Source organism: Oculina patagonica, chromosome 14, assembly GCF_052425735.1.
Source record: "Oculina patagonica isolate OP01 chromosome 14, crgOcupat, whole genome shotgun sequence".
NCBI classification, from domain to species: Eukaryota; Metazoa; Cnidaria; class Anthozoa; order Scleractinia; family Oculinidae; genus Oculina; species Oculina patagonica.
Genome location: NC_135771.1, coordinates 20,538,176 through 20,562,714, shown reverse-complemented (window position 1 = coordinate 20,562,714; position 24,539 = coordinate 20,538,176). Strand labels below are relative to the sequence as shown.

Sequence of the window (24,539 nt, the reverse complement as noted above, 5' to 3'; positions counted from 1 at the left end):
GATTATTTAATTGATTGAGTGGGTGAGTGAGTGAGTGGAGTGTAAGTTTTTTTAGAATGTGATTGATTGATTGATTGACAGAGATTGTCTATCTTTTTCAAAAAAATGTCAATGTTATAACATATCTTTAATAATGCATTTCTCCTTTAGCTCCTTCTGCACCACCAGCTAACATTTCAGTCACTGCAACAGCAGTCGATACGATATTTATCACATGGGGAGAGGTTCCAGAGCAGGAACGAAATGGTATAATCCAGAAATACAAAGTGTACGTAAAAAATGCAGAACAGGTCGTAAAACACACGTCAGTTGTAGATGCCCACGTGACGTCATTGGCAGTAAAAAACCTTGTACACAATACTTACTACTGTGTTCAGTTGCTGGCCTACACCGTAGGAGACGGAGCTTTGAGCTCATGCGTCAACGTCACAACGTTGAAAAAAGGTAGGAAATTCAGAACCTCTTATATATCAAGATGGCGTGGGAGACTGTACGCTATATTTGAGCCTGAGTAGCTTTTCTACCGTACTAAAGCGCCAATTTCCCTCTGATAATACTGAAGCCACCCAGAGAATGAACCGCACAATAGGCTCGATTTCCAGCCCCTGTACGGGAAAATGGACATGAGAAGGCGGAAATCGAGCCAAGTCCCAAAATTAAGCGTGAGATCATGGCTTATTTTTGCATTATTTCTGTATACATTTGTTAAAATTTGAGAAGACTCTTTAAGTGACATAAAAGACTAAAAATGAACAGATGTTTCGGGCCTTGGCCGTTCTTCAATGTTTTATAAAGAAACAGGTTTCATATAGGTAAAACCCATACCAAATGAAATTTGTTAAAAGATTGAAAAGATTCTTGCGATTTATTTTGCAAACATGTAGAACTTATTTTCATATAGCAGGGAATACTTAACACACAAAATGATATATTTTAAACGGTTGAGATAACGACGCATATTTCGTGAGTTACCGTATTGTTTTTAGCTGAAACACATTTAGCAACACACCTGAAACGGTCGGCAACGTGTTTACACAAAGAAATAGAAATGTCTCGCCGTAATGGACTTTTTGCAACAACTGCTCAAATGGCTCAAAATCCACCATAATTCTAAACGGCAAGCTACTGATGGGAACATCAATACCGAAGATTAAACTCCAGCTTGATTGGCTAAAGGTGGTTTACTCTGGAGGCTGTCACATTCCTTGGATAATTTTGGACTATGCTTACGTCTGTTGTAAAACGTCCATAGCATTATGCTCAATTTTGCACTGCTCTGTCGGAAATGCATAAAATAATCATTTTTAGTATATACACACTCAGTGATCTTGGCGTTTCAAGTAATCTGATTGGTTCGCTATCTCGGGCTAATGAGCATTATTCACTTCCTACGGAGTGAATAATGCTTGATCCAAACTGAAACAAAATGGCCGGCGTAAACTCGCGTTTCGCCGGCGTTTCTGAATCGCAAATACTAAGAATACAAGAAGATGATATGCTGAACCAGAAAAGACAAAAAAAGGCTAAGAAATTTGGCCTGATGGTTTTCAAAGTAAGAGAAGACTACATATTTCGCAATTTGCAGCACAATGTCCACACAACTCGAGTACTAAAACGATAAACAATTGCTTACCGTGAAGTCGCTCTTCGCCCGGCATCGGCAAAAATGAATACCGCAGATTTATCGGCAGCAACATCAAGTGTTATTCAACCAAGATCCTCCACAAATATTCAGGAAAAAGTCTTTGTGCAAGAAAACATCCAGTTTTCACCACAGTTCTGCAGACATTCAGTAAGCTTATAATAATCCAAACTTTCAGGTGGATCCTTCGCCAACTGCTCTTTCAATTTTCAATTCAAGTGAACTTCAAAAGCTTTGATTCAACGGTCAAAATGTTTTGCAAGCAGGTTTTTGATCAGATTGCAGGTTTGAGTGGTGTCAAAGGACCATTTTGCTAGATTTTGACGAAGATTTTATCGAAGATTAACTTGATTTGCCATGTTTGAAGATTCTGTAAACTTTTTCGCGCATGTCGGTTAGTGCCGCTTATATGTACGTTTTCCACGCATGAATTGAGAGGCCGATTAAATCGACTTTAAATGGTTTCCTTCTTAAAACTTTGAGATGGCTTGTTACTTGGCTTCACACTAGAGCTCGTAAGTATAATCTAAGTGCACTTGAAACCTACTTTGAGTGTGAAGGGGTAAACTGTACTTACTTGAACTTTACTTGGTGACCATGGAAACTTTCGTAGTTCAAAGAAACCGAAGTACGCCGCCAAGTATGGCCTACACCACACTTGAGAACGCACTTCACCAATAGGAAATGGAAGCCAAATGAAAAGCGTGCCGCGTTGTCGCGATTCTGAAGGTGATTGACAGTATGTACCTCAATTAATATATTTTGTCATCAAGTGTGAAGCCAAGTTTTGCAAAGTGCGACTGGGGATTTTCAAGTGCACTCGAGTCAAGTGCTTACTTGAAACTAACTTAGCTTTTAGTGTGAAGCGAAGTGTGAATATTCTACCACTATTCACCTCGATTTCAAATAATAATTGTTAAACATGAAGCAGGTTCTAGTGTATGTCGCAAAACCAACTCCAAAGCAATCGTTAGAGCCAGTTACAACAAATGAAAAAAACAACAACAATGAATCAATGAGAGTTTGAGGCTAATACACTTTTCTGACGCGAAGGGCTAGCCTGCGAGCAGGCTCTTTTCAGGGACTCGTGCGAGCCTCAAATCGAAGCCGCGAGTTACGAGTGACCGGCTCTCGATTGGTATTGGCTTTTAATCTAATTGGTTAGATCGATGAAAAGAGATTTTTAAAATTAATCATTTATTTATCATTGCAACCTACCCCTCATAATTGAGCATTAGAAGTTGGGTTGTTCAGGATGTTGTAATCATACAGCACAACTTTGTCAAAACAATTCTCCTCTCATTTTCGCCACTGGTTAAATTGAAAACTGCTCTGAAGTTTTACTAACATTGTTCCATAAACCTGGCTTTTAGAATGTCAAGACGCCGTCGGTATGGAAAGCGGAGCAATCCTGGACGCTCAAATTACTGCCTCTTCAGAATGGAGTGAAAATCATGCCGCCAAGCAGGGCAGACTGAACTTTCAACAAACGGGAAATACAGCGGGAGCCTGGGTAGCTGGCACAAATGATGTCAATCAATGGCTGCAGGTTGATCTGGGTAGTCAATACTTTAGAGTAACGGGCGTAGCAACGCAAGGAAGAAATGTTTGGAGTCAGTGGGTAACCAAGTACAAACTGCAGTACAGTAACGATAAAGTGAACTTCCGGTGCTACATCGAACAAGGACAGACCACGGACAAGGTAAAACTATACAGCGGTCAAATGTGCAGCGAAATAGCGAAACAAAAAATGCAAATGTTTTTCTCATTTTTATGAAATACTCATTCTAATTTTTTTTAACTAATTTAGGTGGAATACCTGTAAACTAGCTGGTGTGACATTTCTGAATGTCACACCTTATTGCTAAGTGTATGACACATTAAACGACTATTGTATTGTATTGTATTGTAAACTTTCAGCATGAGAATTTCATAATTGTTATCGTGGTCGGTCAAACAATATTTCGTCACGTGGACGTGGAGGGAGGGAAAAATATCGAGTCCGCCATGTGAGAATATGATAAAAGAAGATTGACTGTGGGCTCGCCTCACCCTCATGTAAGAACTTATGAAGGGTCATACCAGATGGCAGGAGGTTCCCCCGGCCAGAAATTGGGAGATGATTAAGTCGCTAGCTACATAACATCATATATTTCCAGTCTTGCTTGAAATAAATAAACTAAAATTCATGCCAGTGTAAACGGAAGTTAGCCGCAAACTTTCTTCGTTTGGCCGCTGTGTCAGGTGAACTTTACTTTATCCATCGAAGGTCATCGAAGCGTTGATTACCCTTTTTGATTTCTTAAAATTTATTTTAGCGAGGATATTGCTTCATTTGCATGTAGTGGGCACTTAAAACAAATCACATGATCTGATGCTGATGTACCACTCGATGATATCTAAAGTTTCTTAGGTTTATTTTGAAAAGATATTACGTTTGATAATATGACCCTAACTTACCATTTCGACACCTGAATGTTTTAGGAATTTGCTGGAAACGAAGACCGCGACACTGTTGTTTCTCATGAGCTGAACCCACCAATCAGGGCTCGTTATATTCGTTTTGTACCAGTGACTTGGTATGACCGCATATCGATGAGGGTAGAACTTTATGGTTGTCAAGGTAACGTTAAAAATATAACATGTTCGATATTATTATAAACGTGACCGTTAGATATGACCAAGCGTGCGCTATGATTGGTTAGCTACTTGTCAGTTATCATCTCATATCCTTTAAGTAGAACAGTCGCACGAAATACATGTGACAATATTTCTTTTTATGGTGATAGTTCTGTTGGTAACTCAAAACCTGTATGCAAAACAATTACTCTAATTAACATCGCTTTTCGATATGAAGAAAGCAACAACTGCACTCTGCGTGCCTCGTTGGTTAAAAGTCCGTGTACTACTCAATTTTCGTGGAATGACTGATAATATTGTTTGTCTTTATATACTCAGTACCAAACGAAGTTTTTTTTACATCCATTACTAGGCTTAGATCGAAAGGTTGGTCTCTGCATTATCAGTGACATAAATAAATGGTTGAGAAGCTTTACAGAAAAAAATTAAAGTCAGGAGTTGGTTTCATGAGTGTTTTTTGAAACGATGTTTTAGGATATTCTTCCCTCTCTATTGTTTCCAAGAAATAGACAGATGACTTTTTACAAAGTTTTTGGGACTCTGGGCTCAAAGCAAAACGCCTCAAGACTCCGGCCACTCAGTCACACACCTCCTCTATTCGACCCTATAAAGTCTCCTTTATGTGCCAACTTCTTGCCCAAAAACAATAGCAAACTGTTAAACTAGAGGACCAGTACAATTCCAAGTTTATAAGGGCTGTTACACTACTGACAACTGTTTACTCTTGACAATTACAGAGTGTTCAACAGAATGGACTCGATATGAAAGCTTCTGCTATAAAGCTTCTCGAAGGATAGTTAGCTGGGAAGACGCCAGAAAGGAATGCCTTGATTTACACTCTGACCTGGTGTCCATAACCAGCAGTGCTGAGAACAGCTTTATAAACACAACCTTAATCCCTGGTGAAGGGGGCCATTGGATAGGACTGAACGATAAGGCACAGGAAGGAGTATTTCAGTGGAGTGATGGAACACCTTATAACTTCTCAAGTTTTAGCGTCGGTGATACAAGTAAAGGCGATGTTTCAAACTGCGTAGTGTCCAACGATGGAGACTGGTCAGATAAGAAGTGTTCTCGACTGAGACCTTACGTCTGTAAGAAAAAAGGTGAGAAAAGTCTTATCAAACTATGCTACAAAACACTCCTAATCCTAGGTCAAAATACCAATGTTGCTGTCTCTTTCTTTTTCTATCATGTTTTGTTTACTTCAATCATCATGACTCATCTCGCCAGTAGGCGCGTAAGGCCGCAATCAAGATGTTGATATCATTATGGAGGCAGAGTTGCCAGTTGATTAAGGGCGTTTGACTTGTATCCGGAGTTTTCAGGCTCAAATTCTCCATCCTACTACTAGCTGAAGTTGTTTTCAGTAGTCCTGAAAACAACTCCTTGGGTCACGACGTCGACATGAAAATAGCCTACAGCGGGTTAGTCTCACACCAGCTGGGGGGCGGATACAGGATTTTTCTAAGGAGGGGTTGCACCACTAAGGAATGGCGTAACTGAAATTTTGCAGAATACCAGTTGTATTAGAAAGCCTCAGGTTATCTCAGGGAAGAGAGGGAGTGCAGCCCCTGCACCCTCCCCTAGATCCGTCCCTGAGCTGGCATTACCCTTGTTAAGGGTAATGTCGTTAAGGGTAATGTCCTTGTTAAGGGTAATGTCGTGTTTATCTGGAATATTTAAAACCATCTAGATATTTTCCTTCATTGAAAAGATAAAATATAGATTGTATTGGCACTGAAGTAGGTCGTAGCAGCGTTTGCAATTAAAAGAAATTATGTGCATCTAAATATTCTGTGTGGATACGAACCTTCCTTTTGTGTCAAAACGCAGGTTTTAAACCTCTGCCATGCGAAGAAGAAGCGATTGGTATAGAGATAGGGCGCATAGTGGACAGCAAAATCACATCTAATTCATCTGAAAGTGGATTTGAAGCTCACAAGTGTCGCCTAAACCATGAACAAGCCTGGTGTGCGCAGTCGGTTTTGCCTTCATACCTTCAAGTTGACTTGAACACAACTTACATCGTTTGCGCTGTAGCAACACAAGGTTATTCAAGCAATTCCAGCTCGTTTGTTGAAGAGTACAAAGTGGAAATCTCAAAAGACGGTTCCAACTGGGACTTTTATCGCGATATAACAGGTGGCAAGGTATGTTCAATAACTGTACACCCAACATCATTACAAAACGATAATAAAAAGTCACCTTTAATAATCCTCCTTTGCATGTTTTTCCCAAACCAACCGTTAGACCACAGTGTCTGCTGGGTAATCTTTTTCCCATACGCGTCCTATTTTACTGTAACGCTAAACCTACTAAAATTTTATGAAAATCTACTGCAATATTTTCTGTATTATTTTCTAGCATTTAATTGGCAATTTCGACAGCTACACAGTACGAAAGAATATCTTTGCTGAACGAGTTTATGCAAGATATGTTCGTATTTGGCCAACGAAGTGGACACACATGCCGTGCATGCGCATTGAGTTGTACGGCCATGTTCCTTTTGCCGAGATTGGTAAGTTGAGTGACGTAATAATATCAGGAAATCCCATGGAGAATGTTATAAGCATGAAAACAGCTGATATACAGACTATCAGCTATTGTCTTTGGCATTCTTTTTCGAATATTTAGCTCGATAACGCGGCTTCCTCGTAAAAAGGTCACTGTTTTGGCCCCAAACAACTAACCAGTTCTAATTAACCTGTCAGTTCTATTAACATATGCATGTCAGTACGGCCAGAGCTTAGTAGCATTATCTTCAAGACAAAATTCCCGTGCTTAAAGACTACTTTACCACTCCCCTGATTGCTTAAATTGCTTTTGATCCCACCGCTGTCACCATGTAACGATCTGCAGAACCAAGGATTGGGCACAACAAACCAAGATCTTTCGAGTTCTTTATAGTACACTGACAACTGAAAAGCAATTCCACAAGGAAAATAGAGACTAAAAGCTAACACAGCTAAACTAGACTAGACTAGACTAGACTAGACTAGACTAGACTAGACTAGACTAAACTTAACTAAACTAAACTAAACTATAAATCTAAACTAAACTAAACTAACAGCTTTGTAAACGAACCTCTGTTTAATGAGCAAACTTTGTGGCACTGGTTATTTCGCTATTATAACTGTTTCAATGTCAGTATTACGAGCCTCGGTTGGGACGAGGTAAATTGAAACGAAACAACTTCGTTAAATCGGGTATTATACTGCAAGGGTGGGGCACGTGGTGGCCTAACGGTAAGCATGTTGTGCTCCAGAACAAGTGACCCTGGCTGGGTTCATTGTGTTGTTTTTTCGGACAAAACAGTTGAAACCCTCAGTGCTTCTTCCAGGACCATCAATGGGTATCTGTCAACTATTGTCAAAACCTGACAGAATGCTAATATTTTTAGTCCTTTTATGCCACAAAAACCAGGTTGCACTCCGGCATTTGTGTGCCATTAGACTCCTATAGAATTTACTACCGGCAATTGTACTTTTAATTTTCCATGAGCTTCACTGGCGCTTCATTGACGTTGCTGCTTACATGGAGTTAAATCCTTCTGTTCTTTTTATAGAAAGCGGAAATGTATTATTTGGGGATTCCTGCTACTCATTTACGGAGTCAGGCAAAACATGGAACGAGAACCGAGATACCTGCAAAGGTAAACGAGGCGACCTAGTAACCATGGAAACAGAGAAAGAATGGCAGTTTATCAATGAAGAGATTCAAAAACGTTGCATTGCGAAACCCCGCGCATGGCACATAGGTTTGACAAAAATCGGGGCGAATTGGACGTGGGTGAACGGACGACCACTGACAATCAGTAAATGGCAAGATGGGCAGCCATCTGGTAACGGAAATGTGACGGTGATGTCAAAGGATATTCCGCAGAATACACAAGGCCTATTGAACGATCTTAGTGAAAACAGCATTAGAGCTTTCATTTGTGAAATGCCCAAAGGTAAGACGATTAGGCAATACTGAAAAATGTTAAAAAGTTAGAATAAACATTCAGAATAAAAAAATTAAAACTAAAAAAGTTTTTTAGCATATTTCATGGCTACTATGTTTAGAACAGCCAAAAAAATCGATCCTGCTAGTCAGTTAATTTCAGTTAGTTAAGCTTAAGAAAAAAACTAAAACTAATTACAACAGCTTTACATGATTGCCGTGTGGGAATCCGATCTTTTTAGGTGTAGTTGTGATATAATTCAAGGAGGGAAAAACCGAATACACGTTTATTTCATGCAGCTGATTTCCTTTAATATGATTTGTTGTTCTTTCAGTATGGCCACCTGTAATAACTGACATCAAAGTACACAACATCGGAAGCCACTCCTTCGAGATCTCTTGGGACAGCCTGCCTTGTCAGTCAGCTATAGAACTGACTGGGTATAAAATAATTTACCAACACATCACAGAACAAGGAGTACTTGATGAAACTAAAGTTACGATAACAGTTGAAAGAAATACTACAAATTACACAGTCGCTGGCTTGGAGAGAAATAGCACGTATTGTGTCAAAATTCTCATTTACAATGAACTTGGCGATGTTGAACACAACAACTGCACTAAAGTAACGACATCTCCAGGTAAGGCTATACTTTTAAAAAAAAAAAAACACGAACGGAAGACGGAAGATCTGTAAGGATGCATATTTACTGCAGTCATTATCTATTTTAACCAATCAAACCGAAGTTGCAGTATTTTCTAGACTCCCAACGGTGCAAGCTTGACAGTATGATTTCCTCTAAAAGTGAAACGTATTCTTTAATGCTATATGCATGTAGCTTGTCAAAGTAACTCCATGTAAATTAATATTATGTATCACTTTTGGTGTTAGTAATAGTTCTTTTAAAAAGTCTCTATATATTCCTGATTGTTCCTTTGATCGACGTTTTTCTTTAACTTTCTCAACTATTTGTGACTACGAATTACCTTCCCCTATACTAGGTGCCCAAAGTGGCAGCCCGGGTCCTCCACAATGGTCCTCTGCTGCTGCCGGCTACCAACTTAATTGAGTATTTTATCTTTTTCCGCAACACAGGTTTAATGCAGGGCAATTGTTATATAGTGTTACGTCCAGTCACTCATACCTACTTTTATTATAAAATTTTATATTTTATTCTCATTTTTTTATTTATTCATTTATTTATCTATTCATCTATGTAGTACGGTTTTTTTTCTTAGAATTTAAGTGTAAATATTTTTAACTTTATGTAGCTTAGTAGATTTTAATGTAAATAATGTCCCCAATTAGTTTTTTAAAGCTAAATACCTTGACACTATAATAAAGTATTTCATTCATTCATTCATTCATTCATTCATTCATTCATTCATTCATTCATTCATTCATTCATTCATTCATTCATTCATTCATTCATTCATTCATTCATTTATTCATTCATTCATTCAATATAGTCCATACTAATTTTTCGTTCAGTCCGTAAACAATTATGACTTTTGGTTACCTTAAAAACATCAACCATTGATCTTAAATTACTGGATAATCGGACCTATATAATCGGTTATAGTAAAGCATTTTGTTGTAAGTAGAAAAGAAGTATCATAGTCATGTACTTCAAATATCAAATGTTTGTTAATTTGTGTTTAATATTTGTTTTTAAGACTGTCTGCCGGGATGGATTTTCTTCCAAACGAATTGTTACCTGATCCTTGAAGAGAATCCTCTTAACTGGTACAACGCCGAAATTGACTGCTTGAACCGAAACGCAGACCTACTGTATATCCTAAACGTCGAGGAAGAAGCGTTTATTCACTCAGAAATGATCAAGTCCACAATCAGCGAGGTGTTCATTGGGCTCATAGAAGATGAGAATAACTTTGAAAGATTTCCAAACTGGAGTAACGGGCATTACCTTGATTATACTAACTGGAATGAAAGCCCGACAGAGGGTATTCCAAATGGAATTGCTTGTGTGACTAAGAGTACAAGTGTGCAAGGTCACTGGAATATTATAAACTGTTTACAATCTTTGCCTTACATCTGCAAGAGAAAAGGTATGGCTGTTGTGTTAAGAATTTTATCCGAAAATGCTTCGTAATTCCCATTCTACCAAAGCAAATCCCCTCTTGCGAGTGGCTACAGTTATAATTTTAAAAATAAACTTCTTTCAGTCACCGCTCTGGAGTTATTACTCAAAGCTAAACAACTGAAAAATTTGTGTATTTCGGTAATCTAGTATTTTTGGTTGTAAAGTCGCAATCAAACCTTAAAACCGTGTCTGCGTTTCTCGACCTTCGATTCCACTAAGAATTGTGCATAATGTAGTAAATTTGACATTATCTGATCAGCATTTTAATCTTGCACTTCGATTCGAGAGCTTTAGCAATCTTCTCTTATTTCTTTTCAAAATTAAAGTCCGCTGCAAATATCAGAGCTTCACAATAATTCAACTTTCTCCCAGGTCCTCGATTACATGTAAACCGTGAAAACTGTCACAGATATAATTGATAATACTATATATCCTGACCTCAAAAACGTTAAATTTTACGCTGTTACCTGCTGATTGACAAGTAAACCTCCTTTCATGGAAATCTTCTGTTAAAAGTGTGTTTAAGGTTATATGAAATGTACTAACTTACTGTTTTTGAATGAGCTATTATTACTAATACAAAGTATTTTTTATTCTTATCAGGGTTTTATCGTAACGACGCTTATTGCTGGGAAAAAGCCCTAGGACTGGAAACTGGTGCCATACCAGACATCAACATATCAGCATCGTCATACATTGAATCCAATCCTCCAGCGGCTGCTCGGTTGGGATCGCACGTGGCCTGGTGCCCACTGAACTTAACCAATGCTTTCCTTCAAGTTGATCTTGGTATTCCTTACCGCGTGATCGCAGTAGCGACTCAAGGTCACGCAGACGGAAGTCACGTGACACGTTTCGCCCTCCATTTATCACTGAATGGAACACATTGGACAGAGTTCGAGAGGGTATAATCTTATGATTAAAATAACACGTTAACGTTGTGTTTTATAACGTTCTTTTTAACGGAAATAGTGTTAAGGACGTTCAGTCACAACTGCCCTGGAGAAAGTTGATGGCAGAAATAGAAAATTTGCTCTCAATAAATGTCTTAGAGAGGTGGTAAGGAGTTTCCTGCGGTATGGGGAATTTGCGTGTTAATACCTAAAATGACCACAACCTTAATTTTAATAATGAAAAAGGTCTGATCACAAGCATTGGTACATAAACGGTATACAAATATATCATGTTATACATGTAGATTAAGGCAGTTTATACCATGCCATAGAAAATACAGCCAATCAGAATACAGGAAAGCTGTTGTATATTCGACGGTATTCAACCCAACCTTCCCATCGTGCGCTTTGATTGTATTCTCAACGAAATTTAGTAAGCGTATTTTCCTATGGAATGGTATAAAATAGTTACACAACACTTTCTCGTGGTATACTATGGAATATCCCACTTGTCACTTGTATTTTCTTGGTATACACACTCGCCTAAAGGCTCGTGTGTATACCGAGGAAATACAAGTGACTCGTGGGATATTCCATAGTATACCACTCGAAAGCGTTGCATAACTAGTATATATTTACCGGTTCTTGCCATATAACTGAGTGTTAATTCTTGGGCTATTGTTTCACAGAAATTTTATACTGCTGGTAACTACCATCGTGCAAAGAGGAATTACTTAAACGGCGATGTAGTGGCGCAGTTTGTTCGGTTTTACCCGAAAGAATGGCATCTGTCACCCTGCATGAGACTGGAGATCTACGGCATACCAGCAAATCCATTTCCACGTCAGTAATGTGTAACTTAACCTTTCTTTAGCGCTACATGAAAATGACAAGAAAACGTCGTGTTTTTAAGTCTTTGCCATGTCTTTCAGGTATATGAAAGGGGTACCTTTTTTCAGCAAAAGGTATACGAACGGGGTACAATTTCTGTCAAAATGGTATATAAAAGGGTAAGGGGTTAGAGCTCGGGGCGAAGCCTCCCCGTAGAAAACTTTTTTGTGTACCCCCCCCCCCCCCTACCGGGAACCTATTACTGTGAACGTTTAATTATTTCTGTTTTATGTTTGTACTTAGCAAGCTTATGCCCGAGTTCTTGGGCTATGTTTCGTCCATTCAGCAACCGTGTCCTGCCATTTAGAATTCTTAAGCATGTTATATAAAGTTAAAAAAATTTGTCCTTTGTATTTGGCATACCTTCTGAAAGGACGAGTAACTTGTCTGTCTCAAAAGACAGTATCTCAACAGCAATGTTCTTGTCCAGTATAATAATACTTCACTTATTTAATTGTTTTGCTTTCCTGTGTGTTTGTGCGTAAGTGTGTGTTTTAAAAACAAAACAATTTTAAGTTTATTTTTCAACCAAGACCACCCCCTGCTGGTTTTATATACGATATCCATTTATTCTTATTTATTAATAACTAATTTGATGCTTTACTGTTATTATCTTTTCAGCGCCAACAAGAGCACCGAAAATTCACGACGCACCTAGCGTTAACGGAACTTCCATACAGTTTAGTTTCACTCCTCCGCAACCATACTATGCCGCGTATGAAATTACTGGGTACAATGTTCGTTTCTGGAAAAACGAAACAATTCCGTCATACCAAACAAAGGCGTTTCCTCCAGGAACTGTGACAGTTGTGTTGACAGGCTTGGATGTTTGTACAGAGTACTGTTTGTCCGTGCAGGCAGTCAGCAGTTACGGGACTGGGTCCTATGGTCGTTGCACGACCGCTATGACCGATGAATGCGGTAATAACATGAAAGATAAAAATATTTAATAATAAGCAAGTTAGAAGATTTGATTAGTATGAAAAACAATGAAAACAACATAACTCGAACTCGTGAGTACAAATTCTTTAATAATTTTTATTGCAATCAAAGTCACTGATTTTTTGCTAAACGTAATTTAATACTTTAATTCTTGTTTTGACGGAGCAAAATTCAATCTTAGAGTTAGCAAGCAATTTACATTAATTCAATTTCATTCTAAGCATCCTTGCTTTTTCGGGTAAGTACTATTCTATATTCCATTGTCATTTTCTGTGGATTTTTAACAGTTTAACAGTTTTAATATTTTCTTAATAACTTTGTCGATATTTTTCAACGGACTCTTGTTTTAAAAAGAATGGTATTGTAAAGGTGTTGGCGATTGGGAATGACTTCTTGCTTTACCAAACGGTGTTAATGTCTTGAATCTGCAGTACCATCAGCGGTTCCTACCAACATCTCAGCGTTCAGCCCTGATTACAGCAGTGTTATTTTATCCTGGGACCCAGTCCCCGATGGTGAAGTAAATGGAGAGCTTGTAGGATACACAGTGCTTGTAAATGGATCTGATGGTGTCTGGTTTGTAGCTCCGTGTTTTTCGTCAATCGAGCTAAAGAATATAAACTTGTCGAGCGACACGTGTATTCAAATGGCTGTTATTAACAAAAATGGGATTGGTCCACTGACTAATTGTACAAAAATTAATTTTGGTGAGTTCAGCTTTTGTCTTCTCTTGGTCATTAGTCAGAGTAAGGGTATCAATAATATTATTATTGTTTGCATTTGGCAAAACTGCCTTCCCTTATTATGTCTTAATCAGGAATATAAGGGGTATCAAATTTTCCCTTAAAATATTGAAGACCCCATTAATATGCTCGCAAAAATTTGGCTTTTGCTCGATTTGCTCGCAAAATTTGGACGAGTGTTCGCTAGCTCGTGCTCGCAAATAATCGCAGTTGCTCGCATGCTCGGATTCCGATAAAATTTGCTCAATTGCTCGAAAATTCGTAAATCCTGCTTTGTAGTTTTTTGGTACAAAAATATCTGTATGTCTGCATGGTTACTGAACTCCTATCAAGTAGCCTATCAAGAAATCAGTCGCAGAATTTAAAATTAGCAAATATGCTTACCTCTGAGTTCCTCTTCCACCCATCCCATTACCGTTTGGACGCAACATTGATGGAAAAAGATGTTTAAGTACAGAAGCAGCTGGATGTACTATAAGGAAAGGCAGGAAGCTCTATGTCATGCGTTTCGTTTATTGGTTTTAATAATTCTCTGTCATATTTCATCAACATAGCCTTTCGGTTGAGAGAAAGAAAAGGTCGGTTCGTTATCGAGTTCCTGTTTGATGTCGTAAGGATGGGTTGTGTTATTTGATGTTCAAAGTTATCCAATTTATGGGTAACGTTTGTTTTCTTTCAGCTCCCGACACCAGTTCACCTAAAACAGCTGCTACAACCGCTATGAGTTTATCCGCAATTAAGGTCACATGGGAACATGGAACAAAAGAAAGATTGAGTGGAGATTTGGGTGGTTTTTACATAAAGTATCAAGCCGTCCGTATCGGAGGTGAACCAATCGTGGACTTACTTGCTGAGCCAAATTATACGGCGATAGTTTGTGCTGATGTAAATGAAATACTTCTCACCAATCTGACTTCTTACACAATGTACAAGATTCAAGTGGCAGTTCTAACAACTGACGGGATAGGAAACTTTAGTGAACCTGTATATGGAGGTATTAACTAATATGAACAAAAAATATAATATCTATGTATCTAGCTCCTTGCATCAAAACTCATTGGCCGCTTCCACACTAGAAGACGAACAAATCGTCTGAGACGGACAAGTCGTCTTAGTGTGAAAGCGGGACGAACACGATTTTGGGCCTAAAAGTCGTCTGTTTTTGTCCGTCGATTTGGCCCTCCAGGAAGACGATTTTGTCGTCTAGACGGACAAGTTGTCTAAAAGCTGACTTAAGGACGTTCGCGCTAAAATTTTCTACTCGATAGATTTTTTAATTTTTTGCTGCGGTCAGATAATGAGTTACTTGTGTCAGAAATGCAAAAAAATTTGGGGTCACCGACTTCGTTTCAGAGAGAAAGCGTGTGGAAAACTACCCTGATTTTGAAAAATTGGCGCACGTAATTCAGTATGGTTTACAGGGTTTAAAGTTAAATATATCGAAGATGAGTAAACGATGGCTAACGATCTTAGTCACATTTTGTAGAAGTGCGTCTGTTTCGTAAATAATTCCTAGTTTTGCTATCTTTTTGGTAAAACCAAACCTAGAAGAAACGTATTTAAAACTGTCGTACGGCAAAAAGGAAAGCTCAAAAAGCAGAATTCAAACCGTCAGTGTGTCAACAAAATCAACTTCCACTCGATAGATTTTTTTCATTTTCTCGCAAAACGTAGATACTGATTAACAAAAGTGATCCGTTAAGAAAAAAGTAGGGGTCACCGACCATTTAAGAGAGCAAATTGCAAACGAAGCTAGCGGAACGGCAACCCAACCTAAATGTTTTTAGAAATTTTACTCAGCGCGTGCGCTCAAAGTATGACGTGGCATGGCGTTGCGACATGAAATACGTGCGCAGTAGGGATGCGCATAAAAAATTAGCGCGAACGTCCTTAAATGCACACTAGACGAAAAAATAGTCGTATTGTGACCTAGCGGCACTAGCAAAAGGCAACCACGAACTGTTCGCAAGACCAATAATTAACAAAAACGTGATTAAAAATTATTTGCACGTGTATTCAAATGACAATAGAGATATTCGCTAGGGCCTTTACTTTGGAAACGCCGGCTCTAAAAAAATTTAAATGAGAGTTCAGGAAGATCGTGACCAGTTCAAAGCCAGGGTTAGCACTGAAGGGTGAGATAGGTCAGCAGTTATGATTTAACAAAAAAAGAAATGCTCTAGTATTTAAAGGACATATGGAAATAAAATCTAATTGTGTTTTAACAGTTATATCTTAATTAAATAATTTATTTTCCATTGTCTTCAGTTTCTTGCTTTCTAACTAACGACAATTTGAATTCTTCTCAGAAACTTGTCGATGCACGGAGCATTTAAGTGTCTCCGTAGTTCAAAGTCCATTAGAATCATCAGGATTTAACTCGCTCACAAGTATCATCAGTGACCTTGTGACCACCACGTGCGGGACATGTGAAGAACACAATGACACGAAGTTAGTCTCCTCCAGCAGCTCCAAGGGAGACCATGTGTCCTTTCCAGTTATCAAGACCCAGGCCTATGGTGACACGGAGTACAGCAAGTTCATTCCGGTTATAACTGTCCCTGGTATTGTGGTTATTCAGAAGAAAAGCACTGATAGCGGTTTGCTAACAAAAGTTATGGCAAACTCCATTTTTGAGTTTTGGCCAATTTTCGTTCTCACATTGGTAACAGCTCTTCTAGCGGGAATTATCATTTGGATTCTGGTGAGCTAATACGATTACTGTATGATTCATGTATATTATAGCTTAACTTAATTTATTCACTTCCAAAGAAGTTTTTTGCTTTTTCTTTTTGTATTTTTATTTCATGGTGTACGTACCTGCTAACTAGCTTTATAGCTAAGCGTGCATTCTGATCACTGAATAAAGATTGTATTGATTGATTGACTGACTTGCATTCCAAGTCGTGCCAAATTTAAGACAATCATTTCTTCTAAACGTACTACTAAATAACATGAATTTGAATGGGCATACACTAGGAATCTATACTCCTACCTATAAGCTAGAAACACCCTTGTACAGCATATTTAACAAAACCACATGAATGTACTGCTAAATAGCTTTCATTTGAATGGTTATACGTGGGAGTTTCTTCTTAAGACTTGAAAGGTGCCAGTTTGTACAGTATAATCTTCGCGGCTCGGTAAATATCCACCACTAGCCACTGATTCACCACTAGCCACCGAAAAGTATTGCTCAACAGCTTTCATTTGAATGGTCTTATTCTCTTAAAACTGCACTGATTGATGAGGTTTGTCTCGGAAGGTGAAAAGGTTGTATATAATTTTGAGTAGTGAAAGTGACCCATGTGGGCGATCAAATTCAATGGACTGTATTACTCTATTGGCTTATTGTCGGTGCATAACTGAAGTTTTTTTTTTTGCCTCGCAGGACTCCAGAACCAATCAGGAACATTTCCCCCGAACGTTTTTCAAGGGAGTTGGTGAAGGCCTCTGGTGGTCTGTTATTACCTTTTCCACAGTGGGGTGAGTTAAAATTACAGAACGGAACCAGAATTACCACCTCCTTGCAGTAATAAACGAAATAATCTACATCTTTTAAGCGAGTGCCCTTGGACGGTCCCAAATGTCTTCTTCATACTGTTCGTTCTCAGTTTCTGGTAGTTGGCTCGGGTTTTGTTGCCTTCTTGTGACAAACATCCTGCAAAATCGAGCAGAATATCGCCTGATACCTAGCTAACCCTAGCTGACGAGGCCGTATACCGAGTTCGCTCAAATCAGAAGATACTCTGCAAGATTAAGCAGGATTATTGTTTTAGTATTTAGCAAATTGTAAACCAAAAAAATCACATTTCGTTGTTGTTGTGCAGCGTTGTAGGACAAGTCTTTAGTAAGCACACTTCCACATATGGCATACTGCATACATCGCAGGATATATATGTTATGTACTGATGACAAAAAAAAAGTGACTTCCTGAAGAGCGTAACTATATGTGTTGGCAGCCTCACTATATTTGTTAATATAGTCAACTCTCTCTAAGACGGACACTTTCGGGACCAGCCCTAACTGTCCGTCTTAGAGAGGTGTCCGCCTTTATATGGAGAGTCGATGAAACCTGACACCAGTAATTCTCAGATAATGGAGCTGAACGGCCATGCACAATGAATACACGTCTGTTTTGAGTCTGTTTTTAGCCGTTCAAAGTCGCTTACTTTAAGAAAACCTACAAACTGGGACAAAAATATGTTAGAAAATTGACTCGTTGATCATTACAATGGGAGTTCGCTGCTTCTAAAAAGTTATCAGCTCTTACATGTTGCAAACTGTATCAGCAATCAGCAATTGTTAAACATTATGGGAAAAAGGAATTTATTTTTTTACACAGGTACGGTGATCGCTGTCCAAAATCCATGCCAGCCAAGATATTTGCAATGGCCTGGTTTCTTATTGGACTCGTTATTTTCGCTATCTTCATGGGATCATTGGCATCAGTGCTCACTGTTACAGTCATTTCAATGAATTCAAATGGTGTGAGTCCCACAGGTGCTGCTGACAGCAAGGTATTATGGGCATTATGCATGATTACGTCAGTGGCTCAAATTCATCCTCAAACCTCTCGCATATTCATACTGTTTTTTACGTTCGCATTCTTTTTATCTTTGCTGCTCTTGAAAATAGTTCATGACAAAATTCTCAAACTGCACTTTCAAAGCTAGGCTTCGAGGTGAAAGTAGCTTGTCTGAGAAAAACATGCATACCAGAGCTAATGTAAATGTAAAATGTAAATGTTGTTTTTAGTGGTCATGCACTTAGCTTCGAGATAGCTTGTTTGCAGGCATGCCACTGAAAGAGAGGAAACAAATATTCTAAATGGACATAACATGATAAAAAATTCCAACTGGCAGGAGGCAGACGAGTTGGCTATACAAAGCGTGACCGAGGATTTGAACTCAGGACGAACGAAAACAAATCCAGCTAGTGCCAGGGTGGAGGTTTTAAACCTGGACCTCCGGGTTACAACACCAGCGCCCTAAACCACTCGGCCACGCTGCCTCCCTTAAATGTCATGTCATGTCACCCAACAGTGAAACTTTGGTTTTCAAAACAAGTCGGCAACTGCCGCAGTTCAGCTGGCTTATTGATTATATGTACCCTGTTACTCTTTCATAGTAATCAGCTTGCCTTGTGACAAACAAGCTCGGCATTGTCACAGCCGCCCACTCTTCTAGTTGCTGACGTCTACTTCAAAACATTTTGAAACCCCCGATTTTTATAAAAAAAACTAGTTACGAGACAGTTTTGTTGAGCAGAATATGATTAGTTTACTTTCCTTATAGATTGCAGTGGTCGCTAACTCTTCCGAACACCAGATGGCGGTTAAAAAATTCCGAAACAAGATAGAAATCGGTGAGTGAAGGATTTGTCATATTCTCATTGATAAACGAGAATTCTTTGATAATTTATTGATAAGCGAGAATTCTTACAGTTACCGAAAAGAACTGTTTCAAGAAAGAAACTGTTTCAACGCAGTGCGCATTCTATCGCCATATCACGTGACTTTACTTTCATTCATGCAGGATCCACGTTCCCGGATTTAAACTCAATGATAAAAGCTCTACAAGACGGTAACATAACTTCAGTGTTGCTGGAGATGTATGTTCCCGTCAAAAGAAAAGACCTGTTCAATGGCTCCTGGTTTGAAGTCACGGATTTTCTCGAAGCAGAAATTACTCATGGAGTTTTACTCGAAGGTAAAAGTGTGTCTAAATTAGCGAACGAGATGAGGAACTTGATTGTGAAGAAAAACGTTCAGACAGAATATTTACTACAAGAGAACGACGGCATGGAGCAGTCTGAGGTGAGATAAAACTTCTCTCTACAAGTATTAAGTTACTGTTAAGAAAACTGGTGACTAGAATTTGAAACAGTTACTAAGTGTCACGCCTGTTATCAATTACCATGTTTATCAAGTTAAAAACGGATTCCACAGTTCGAGCAATGACTGCATAAATAAAGTACCAAAAATCTGCTCATAGCACGGCAACATTTTATATTCTATTTAAAAGATCTTACTGAAATTCGTTTGTCTTAGAGACCCCGTAATTAAATTCTGGCGTGAAACGTCCGACCGAAATATAGATAATTTAAAATTCTTTTTTTTTTTCGCGCGGGGTCAGCTTGAGAGCTAAAGTTTTGGCTGGCTTTTGTTAGCTGTACTTAAACTGCTACCATGCAATGAGGTCTCTTTGGTAACTTTATTTTTACCTTTATTGCTCGATTGCTAGGCGGAAACCAACTTAAATTGGAATTTATTTAATGGGGAAAATCGTCTCAACAAGGATCCGTCACTAGCTAAACTCTAAAGCAGAATAATGATAGAGCTCGAATTGGACTCCTCAAGTAAAACATGCTCTCTTCTCTTTATTCTCTCACATTATTTTTTACTCTTATGCTCCAGGTTGACTCGAATTCAGCAGTGTTCTTTGAACCAACTAGTCCTTACTTTCTCAACACCATAGTCATCAGTGCTGCTCTCTTGTTTATTGCCGTCGCATGTGGTCTGTTTTACCAGGCCTTCTGTTTCAAACAGCTTTGTGGGGAAACTGGTGACGAAGGTATGTTGGATTGGTTATCAGCTATGTAGATACTTAATACATTGTACGTGAAGGCTAATTAATTTAGGTGTCTTGCTGGCCGGCCGGCTGGCGTCCAAAACCTTTACTGAACAATATCTTTTATTTCAGGAACATGCCGATGCGGCATCATGAAGAAGGATATCACAGAATCTGTGGAAAAGTTTTATCATAATTTCTCTAAAACGTATCATCGAATACGTGAGAAACACAAAGCAGAACTTGCTAAACACGCACCGACAGACACAAGGGAACCTGTGAGGCGTGAACCACTTACATACAAACCTTAACAAAAGATCGAAAAAAATGCACATAAGCACAAGAGGAACATCACATATTTTGAGAATATCGTTGCATGTTCTTAAATTTTTGTCAAATATGTAAAAAAGTCACATTAGATGCTGAAAACGCCTCAAATCTGCACGCGCCATGTCACGCTTAAGCGTTGAACGAAAAATTTTCTAAGTTCCTTCGAGCAACAACAAGAAATAAAATAAGACAAAAAGCTCAGAGCTCTGACCATAATCGCAAGCGCCTATGGTCAGAGCTTTACGATTTCGAGGCAAATCGGCCAAAGACCAAAGGCGCTCTTGCGCTCATTTCCGTTCCAGACTTCCTTATAGTAAGTCAAATCTGGCAGCCGCATTTTTGCCGCAAGACAAGGGGAGGGGAGGAAGGGGAGGACAAGGAAGTCACTATTGGTTGCACCCTTAATCACTTAAGAAGACAAAATGTTTCAAGGTTTTTAACAAAACCTGTATTATTATTTCAGATAAACATCACAGTTGTAGGAGCGTTCTGTTACCAAAATTTTTGGTAAAACAGTCACTCTGCGAAACTTAAGTTTGTCTTATCTCCGCTATACACAACATGAGAATCAAATAATCATAACAAAATGTATTTCTTTATTTCAAATATTGATATAATAAACTCTCAGGGTAGCGTATAACGCAACGACCAGTGCAACGCATGGAAGAACGCAGGGGAAGCACAAGCGGCAACGCGAGGGGTATTCACTGGGAACAATGGAGGGAACGCATGATCGAGGGACCGGCGCGCGGGTACCATGGAACGCATTGGGAACACACGTTGTAAGGGATAAGTAATAATGGATGACCAAATGCTTGGGGGGGGGGGGGGGGTGACCACATTGGATGTAGGAAAATGTACGAGGGAACCCACCGGGTTCCCTTGGGAAAACGCACGGGATCGGGTATTTTGAAACCGAACCCCAAACGGGGGACTCTAAAGGCCAGGGAAAGCATCGAGTTATAACCAGTGTCACGATACCCAAATATGGTCAAACGACAAAATTATTCGCCATCCGTACGTAACAGATATGCGGCGTTATACGTAGGTTACCATGGTTACAAGAAAACAATATTCGGTGGTAATAGCTTGACAATAAGCTTTGTTGAAAGTGACTCATATTAACTCAAAGAGTGACAAACTCACAATTTTCGAACGATGTGCTTTGCGGTGGGGAAGGGGCGGGGGAGCTTTCATACGCTTAAAAACAATGTTTACAAACTATAAAATCATTGATCCAAGAAAGGAGGTCCAGTTTTGGAACCGTCCCCCCGGCCCCTTCCTGGTTAAGTTAAACTGCCTAACATTACAACTTAGAGCTTCACGGATCTCAAGCTTTCGATTCTTACAAGATATTTTCGATTCAGATTCTAAGGAAAGAAAACCTTTCAAATTAATTCAAAAGAACAAAAAAAATCAACGCTGTTTAGTTACTGTACACTGCTATCACAGAATTAAAAGTTCCTTGGCTCATTGCTTTATTTTGTCTGCATGTCATTCTCCACTGATAAGGTCTTTTCTTCCTACAACACCAAAAAAGAAAAACCAGAAGTTAAGGGAAAATCGTGTAAGAATTTTTTTCTTTAGTCTTTTTATAAAGTCAAAGCAGTGCAAGCTCCAGTATGTCGTCCCAGTTAGTAGTGAAGTCCGGCCGACACACTTCTTCACATTTGTACTTCCAGCACAAAAAAAAAGATTAAATATCAGATAGCCCAGAGAGGACTGAACTGGACTACTTAGCTTAAAAAGACCACTTTTGTCTTTTGAAATTCCTTAAATAGATAGGGAGCTTTCGAATCATTGGAAAGAAACCACTTTAATTTGTACGCAAAACACAAGAATAACCAACCACATCATCTCATAGATCACCTCACAAAAAATTGTTTTTGTTTAACAAACATAATTCCAACAATAGAAATTTAAAGTGGCACGGTAAGTTTTTGGTCCTAACCTCGTCTACTTGTAACGAAACGAAAGATGGCTTTAATTTTGATTTAACTCGCACAGGCAACCAACTAACCAAAATCATGATGTTTTGCTTCGCTATTATAAACTTACTTTTATTTTCCAAAGTCAAATGTCACGTTATCTCCAATCAGCATAAACGGTGCCCACTCAGAAACCTTGGTAAAGCCGTTGTCTCTCATCCACTTCATGGCCTCATGAAGAGATTCACTGGCGCTTTCTCCACCAACAAGATGCTCGTAGAAACATCTCATAAACTGCTCTGTTGCACTGTCTTCAAGAGCCCACAGTGCCACCAACACTGAGCGTGCACCAGATCCTAAGAACGCACGAGCAATTCCCACAACTCCCTCGGCTCTAATTTGTCCACGGCCACTGTGACAACAGCTTAGTACCACAAGTTTAGCTCGCAGTTGAACTTTTGAAATGTCAGACATTTTCAAAAGATAGTCATCTTCTTGTGGAATCCCAGAAGTAGCACTTGTAGGGGCAAGCGCAATTTCTCCTCTTTCAGCATTACCATGTGCAGCAAAATGTATCAGACTCACTGAATCTATTCTTTGAAGTACCGCCTGCTTCGTTGCGTGCTCCCCTAACAAAGGTTGAACGCCCAGCAGTCGCCCAATCATCTCTGCTTCCTTTCTTGCACCAGGCAATGATTTTAAACGACGTCCGTTGTAAATCACATCACAAACATTAGGATCACCCACTATTAGAGCACCAGTCTGACTGTGATAGTCTGCAGGACTATCTTGAATGAGCTTGAGAGTCGTCAATGAAGGAATGATGCGGATCCTGAAAGTCTCTGATAAATACTTCCCACTTTCATCGAGTAAAGCTGCAAATGGAACACGGTACAAGTTGCGATCAGGAACAATGATGATTTCAGGCTCTTGAAGTAAGTCGGACACAGGATTGATGAGCATTTCGTGGAACAAAGATAAACTCTGTTTACTTTGTTCGGGATCTTTCTTATCCTTTGCCTGTCGCCAAGCTGCGATGCTGTCTTTCTGAGAAGAATCAGATTCAGCCGGCCCAATGTCATTTAAAGATCGATCTTCACAAACCTCCTCGGGAAAAATACCAAAGCTGCGGAAACTTTTAGCCATGATATCAAAAAATTCATTCAAATTTTCAGCTGGCTTTTCTAGTCTTTTGTAAAGAGTCTTTTCATCCACTGTCATTTTTCGAAAAGAAATGACTCCACTTGACCCGAGAATCCACAAAAACAATGTTTGGGCATGATAAAAAATGTACAGACAAGTGCAGTTGCTTTCTTTCGTCATGATATTTTCAATGCCAAACTGTGATTGCGGGTTAGCTGCTGGGTGTTTTTCAGCGGAGTACTGAGTTGCCATCAAGTCTGCCAGGGCTCTAGCCCTTCCCAGCTCTACAACATAAAGAGCAATGTTAGGAATTCCAGCGTCACAAAACAATCTACTAAGCAACTGGTAGGGAAAAAGATGCATGTCTGCAAAGGATATCTTAATTTGATCGTTGTCTGCATTAAAACCTCGCAAATCTTCGCATTTTTCAATACTTCGAAATAAATAGAGAAAGGCTTCTTGGAACTTTTCTTGTGATAACTTCGTGAATGTACGAATACAATAGCACGCAATCTCAGTTTCAACTCGTCCTCTATCTTTACATATTGAAAGAGCCTTCTCAATATATTCGTCGGCCATGACAAATTCACGTTGAGATAGAAACACAATTCCCAGTCTTAGGTAACTGGTCGCTTCTCTCGCGATGTCGCCAATTTCAATTGAGATTGCAAGTGCTTTCTCGTGATATTCTTTAGCCTTGAAATTATCACCAAGAGATTGATACACATTTCCCAGGTTTCCGTAATGTGCTGCTATTCCTGCTTT

The 24,539-nt window shown here is 39.1% G+C and overlaps 2 protein-coding genes across 2 annotated transcripts in view; one reads left to right on the top strand and one right to left on the bottom strand.

The window, feature by feature from the left end:
* Window positions 1-20,838, top strand: part of LOC144637600 (uncharacterized) — a 30,280-nt gene extending 9,442 nt beyond the window's left edge. The window contains exons 6-26 of the mRNA XM_078496663.1: window positions 151-444; window positions 3,016-3,344; window positions 4,127-4,265; window positions 5,020-5,388; window positions 6,119-6,435; window positions 6,650-6,803; window positions 7,851-8,237; window positions 8,563-8,868; window positions 9,905-10,297; window positions 10,936-11,237; window positions 11,915-12,068; window positions 12,738-13,037; window positions 13,490-13,765; window positions 14,481-14,795; window positions 16,111-16,505; window positions 17,193-17,287; window positions 18,147-18,321; window positions 19,099-19,168; window positions 19,339-19,619; window positions 20,220-20,376; window positions 20,506-20,838. Coding sequence (XP_078352789.1) covers window positions 151-444; window positions 3,016-3,344; window positions 4,127-4,265; window positions 5,020-5,388; window positions 6,119-6,435; window positions 6,650-6,803; window positions 7,851-8,237; window positions 8,563-8,868; window positions 9,905-10,297; window positions 10,936-11,237; window positions 11,915-12,068; window positions 12,738-13,037; window positions 13,490-13,765; window positions 14,481-14,795; window positions 16,111-16,505; window positions 17,193-17,287; window positions 18,147-18,321; window positions 19,099-19,168; window positions 19,339-19,619; window positions 20,220-20,376; window positions 20,506-20,684 — 5,387 coding nt within the window. The 3' untranslated portion in view covers window positions 20,685-20,838. The remainder of the gene's footprint in view (window positions 1-150; window positions 445-3,015; window positions 3,345-4,126; window positions 4,266-5,019; window positions 5,389-6,118; window positions 6,436-6,649; window positions 6,804-7,850; window positions 8,238-8,562; window positions 8,869-9,904; window positions 10,298-10,935; window positions 11,238-11,914; window positions 12,069-12,737; window positions 13,038-13,489; window positions 13,766-14,480; window positions 14,796-16,110; window positions 16,506-17,192; window positions 17,288-18,146; window positions 18,322-19,098; window positions 19,169-19,338; window positions 19,620-20,219; window positions 20,377-20,505) is intronic.
* A 795-nt stretch (window positions 20,839-21,633) lies between these two features.
* Window positions 21,634-24,326, bottom strand: LOC144638417 (tetratricopeptide repeat protein 28-like). The gene is made up of 2 exons (XM_078497614.1): window positions 22,762-24,326; window positions 21,634-22,226 (listed from the first exon to the last, which is right to left on the bottom strand). The coding sequence occupies exon 1, from the start codon at window positions 24,135-24,137 to the stop codon at window positions 22,764-22,766; it is 1,374 nt and encodes a 457-aa protein (XP_078353740.1). The 5' UTR covers window positions 24,138-24,326; the 3' UTR covers window positions 21,634-22,226; window positions 22,762-22,763.
* Window positions 24,327-24,539: the final 213 nt, after the last annotated feature.